The sequence below is a fragment of the Sinocyclocheilus rhinocerous genome, unplaced genomic scaffold (genome assembly GCF_001515625.1).
Source record: "Sinocyclocheilus rhinocerous isolate Xijiao unplaced genomic scaffold, SAMN03320098_v1.1 scaffold1006, whole genome shotgun sequence".
NCBI lineage: Eukaryota > Metazoa > Chordata > Actinopteri > Cypriniformes > Cyprinidae > Sinocyclocheilus > Sinocyclocheilus rhinocerous.
In genome coordinates this window covers 11,663-16,555 of record NW_015630418.1, presented here as the reverse complement: position 1 = coordinate 16,555, position 4,893 = coordinate 11,663, and the positions used below count along the sequence as shown (strand labels likewise).

Sequence of the window (4,893 nt, the reverse complement as noted above, 5' to 3'; positions counted from 1 at the left end):
CTCATATAATGCAGAAACACTCAAGCAAGCAAAACAACAGTGGTGCACCTGGGGCCAGCTATGCGATCTCGTTCTGGGAACTTTCATCCACTTTATTTTTCTCTCTCTGTCTCTGACTCTTTTCTCCCTTTGAGCAAATGCACTAAACACAGGAGTCAGAACAAATGTGTCCCAGCCAAAACTCACTAATAGTGAGATACAGCTGATTTATTTCATCCTGTTGGAGACACCACATTATTCTTCAGCCTGTCTTCTCTGGTACACGTAGATGAAAGCAGATGATGACGCAATTCTCTGGTTTCCCATCCTGTGAAAGCAGCTGAAATGTTTTATTGCCATGTGTTGTTCCATTTACGCCAGTGATTCTCAACCAGTGGGTCACAACCGAAAATGGGTCACATGTCTGTTTTGATAGGGTCATACAGAGGAGGGGGAACAAAAGAGTAAATATTTTGTTCTTGACATCAAAGATCATGCATCCCATCAGAATTTGTGTGCAATACTATTGAAATCAAACCTGAACAAAGAAAAAAGGATCCAGACTACATTAAATACTGGTTACAGCAAGGGTGTCCAATCTTGCTACTGGAGGGCCGCTGTCCTGCAGAGTTTAGCTCCAACCCCAATTAAACACACCTCATCAAAAGTTCCAGGCAGGTGCGTCAAGGCAAGTTGGTGCTAACTCTGCAGGACAGTGGCCCTCCAGGACCAAGTTTGGACACCCCTGGGTTATGGGATTGGTGTTGTTTTGGGACGCCACTTGATGCCCAATGTAAAATGTTTTGAAGCAAAACTATTTGAATACCACTCATTTACACACATTAGCATTAGCATGAAGAGCAATGTGCACATACAGTTCTGCAGTTTAGTTCAGGATGCCAGAACTTGGTTGGGATTACATTAACCACCTCTCAGAACTGGATAGAGGCCAAACCGTAGCGAACAAATCCACCCCCAACTAGTGATTATCAGTCCATTTAAGTCTCATTATCTTTTTCATTATTTACATTTTTGCACAATATGGTCGTCAAGTCTTGGGAGTCTGCATCGGAGAAAGGTCATGTTTAATTACATTTCAAGACTTATCTCTCCTCTGGCCTCAGGCAATTGAGAGCTTCTCTCATTCACCCCGTAATTGTTCAGTGACAATAAGGTATTAAGCCTAGGTGAAGGGAGGGGGCCTCGCAGGACTACAAGCTGTCCCTAAACTGCCTGACGGTAATAACCTCTAATCTGGTGAGGCAAAGCCCTCTTGTTTCCCCTGTACAATCCCGGTTAATTGCCCAATTAAACCAAATTAGGTTCATAACAAATCAACAGCATTAGCACATCCAAATAAGCCTCTGCAAAGAAATAGGAAGCGTATGGCTTTTCGAAATTGTTACTTGGGAAACTAATCTAGTTGGTAAGTGCTAAATATAGAGAGAGAGAGTACAAGTGCGTGGGGCTAAAACTTTATGTCCCCAGAGGATGGGATATTAAAGGTGATGAGTGGCAGTATTCATCTTTATGGCAACCATTTAGAAAAACACTTCTTGCTAGCGAAAGGCAGCTTTACTGAAGGGGTGTAGAGAGTATCTGGCACCTTCCTCAAACAGAGTACAAATTAGCTTTCAACAGTATTCAACAGGTGAAGTCGAGAACAGCTCATTCAAGTGTGAGTCCAGGCCATTACCTGAGTAGGTTGATTTTAAGCATTTAAGACCAAGACCTGAAGAGGGTCTGAATGATTCAGACTGTTATACAAGGAAGAGTCCAAATGCTCCATGTTTATGACAAGACTAATAAGTCCAGATTTTAGTTTTACAAGACTGTTATCCAAAAATGGAAACGATAAATAAAATGTTGTCATTTTGATATAGTCTGCTGAACTGATATTTAAATAATTTTAGAAAAACCACAATATTTACCCCTGTCCCACATTTTGCGTGCAAGCTGGTTATCACATGATTTTTCCCCACAAAAAATGAAATATTGAGGGGGAAAAAAATTAGGTGACATCATTTGGACTCTTCCTAGCATGGCCAGAAGTAAATAATCAATTTTTTATTAAAATATTATAGTGTTAACTGCATATGTCATGCTGAACCATTCAAGAAAAATTATCCTAATTACTTAGCTATTACTTCTTAAAAACTTGTTTCTCATAAATTAATAACCACAAACCATGTTACTGTTACCCCCTTTTTTCTTTCTTTCTTTTTTTTATTTTATTTAAATAAGTTACTGTTTTTGCTAAAAAAAAAAGCAACACAATCCCTCTTTATTTTAAATTTTATTCAAACATATCCTAACTTGGTAACTCGTTTCTGCCACAGGAAAAAAAAAAAAAAAAAAGCAATTGTGACTTTTTATCTCATAATTCTTTTTTTTTTTTTCTCATAATTCCAAAAAATAAATAAATAAAAAATCAGAATTGCGAGATCATAATCTTGCAATTGTAAGAAAAACAGTCAGAACTATAAGATAAAAATTCACAATTAACATTTTTCTTTTTTTTTAATTCTGTGGCATGAAAAAAAAACAGAATTATGACATGTAAATATAGACTTCAGAAGAAAAAAAAACTGAATTGTGAAAATGAAACTTGGAATTGCGAGAGAAAGATGGAATTGTGAGGTAAAAAGTCACAATTACCTTTTTTTTTTTTATTCTGTGATGAAATCGGGCTTCCATAGAAATGTGACCTGGACGTGTTCTTGCAAGATTGTCCCACTGCTGGATATTTTACACGCTTGACTCCGTTTGTAGGTGAAGCTGCTCGGAGTGCACTTCATCTCGTCAGAATTTTAAAATAACACTGATTATTAGTTTTAACTCTGATTAAAAAAAAAAATTACTGTTGTAAGTTGCACAATAAAAAAATATATATATATTAAAATAATTGTATTATAAGTTGCCAATATTTGTTTTAAATTCTTCACTTTCAAACATTCAAACCATCGATCGTTTGAAGACCTCTAGCTTTTATTTTTGGAGGAACACTGGTGTAATTTGTTAACCCCTGTATTCTATATACACCTGAATAACTAGAAGGTAAATGCGTTGTACGTCGTGCTGTATTGCTGTGCTGTGTAGATTGTGATGGGGGTTCTGCTGCTGTATTCTCTGCTGGGGGTCAGCGCTCTGATCGGTGCGACCGTCATCGTGGTTCTGGCTCCTCTGCAGTATTTTGTGGCCACTCGACTCTCACGGGCACAGAAGAGCACGCTGGTGAGCAGTTTACTGAGACTGATTTACCATATTTAACTACTATACTGAATGACATAGCATAGACTTCTCCAAGGCTAGTGTTTGCGTATGTTTCATTTAATTCTGTAATTTGTTCTACAGATCTGTGTACTAGTGTTAAATGCTACTGTTTTTGACAGAGTTGATAAAGTTTCTGACTGATAATATCATGATATTTTTTGCCTTTCCCTTAGCGAATGTGCTATTCTGTCAGCAATAACCTGTCCATGGGCTTTTTTGATTACTGTCAGTTTAATTGCAGGCGATGCAGTGTTGCCAGATATTACTATAAAAACGAATAAAAAATAAATAAAAAATAAACCAAAATGATTTCAAATGTTTTGCAAATAAGATAAAGATATCGCTGACGATCTGTGTACTAGTGTTAAATGCTACTGTTTTTGACAGAGTTGATAAAGTTTCTGACTGATAATATCATGATATTTTTTGCCTTTCCCTTAGCGAATGTGCTATTCTGTCAGCAATAACCTGTCCATGGGCTTTTTTGATTACTGTCAGTTTAATTGCAGGCGATGCAGTGTTGCCAGATATTACTATAAAAACTAATCAAAAATAAATAAAAAATAAACCAAAATTATTTCAAATGTTTTGCAAATAAGATAAAGATATCGCTGACCCTAAATTGCAACTTCCCACTTTATTAACTTTCTAAAGTGTCAAATTAAGTGGAAAAGACAAGTCCAAAAATGCTTATAATAGCTTGATCTGGCAACCTAAACTCTCTCAAGACTCGTTCACTCCAGCAGCGTCTCGCAACGATCGTTTTCATACCACTGACACTAAACATTCATTTCAAATGTTTTGCAAATAAGATAAAGATATCGCTGACCCTAAATTGCAACTTCCCACTTTATTAACTTTCTAAAGTGTCAAATTAAGTGGAAAAGACAAGTCCAAAAATGCTTATAATAGCTTGATCTGGCAAACTCTCTCAAGACTCGTTCACTCCAGCAGCGTCTCGCAGCGATCGTTTTCATACCACTGACACTAAACATTCCTGCAAACTGTCTGAACTGAATTATACATGTCACGCAGACATTCATATGAGGAGTTTTAAACAGCAAATTAGTCATTCGGAGAACAAATTTTATTTTTGAACATGAAAAATGTACCGAGGTACGGGCCTGGATTCTGTCACTACACTGTAAATAGCTTAAATAGAATAGAAAGAAACCTGCAATGTTCTGTTGGGAGTCTGGTTTCTAACCCTGCGTATAATGAGATGTATATACTGTAAATCACCTTGGTTGCATTATAATATCAGTCAGATGCTGTACGAGTGATGTTGTGTGTTACAGGAGCACACCGGCAAAACCAACGAGCTGCTGCGGGGAATCAAGCTGCTGAAGCTGTACGCGTGGGAGCACATCTTCAGGTCCAGCGTGGAGGAGACGCGCAGACAGGAGCTGAGGAACCTGCGCACGTTTGCGCTCTACACGTCCCTCTCCAGTGAGCCGTCACCATACACACACTTCACACAGTCAATCACAATCATCAACACAAATAAAACAGCTCATTCATATCTGGAAAGCAGAGATTAAATATAAAATATACAAATCAGAAAATTGCAAAAAAAAAAAAAAAAAAGCTCTGTGACCAACAAAAGTTTATGATTCTAACAAGTTTTGTTAATCACGATAA

General features: G+C 37.3%; 1 protein-coding gene across 1 annotated transcript in view; it reads left to right on the top strand.

Moving 5' to 3' along the window:
- LOC107740359 (ATP-binding cassette sub-family C member 8-like) overlaps positions 1–4,893 on the top strand; it is a 29,715-nt gene that overhangs the window by 13,854 nt on the left and 10,968 nt on the right. The window contains exons 11-12 of the mRNA XM_016552784.1: positions 3,079–3,213; positions 4,551–4,701. Of these exons, the coding sequence (XP_016408270.1) occupies positions 3,079–3,213; positions 4,551–4,701 (286 nt within the window). The remainder of the gene's footprint in view (positions 1–3,078; positions 3,214–4,550; positions 4,702–4,893) is intronic.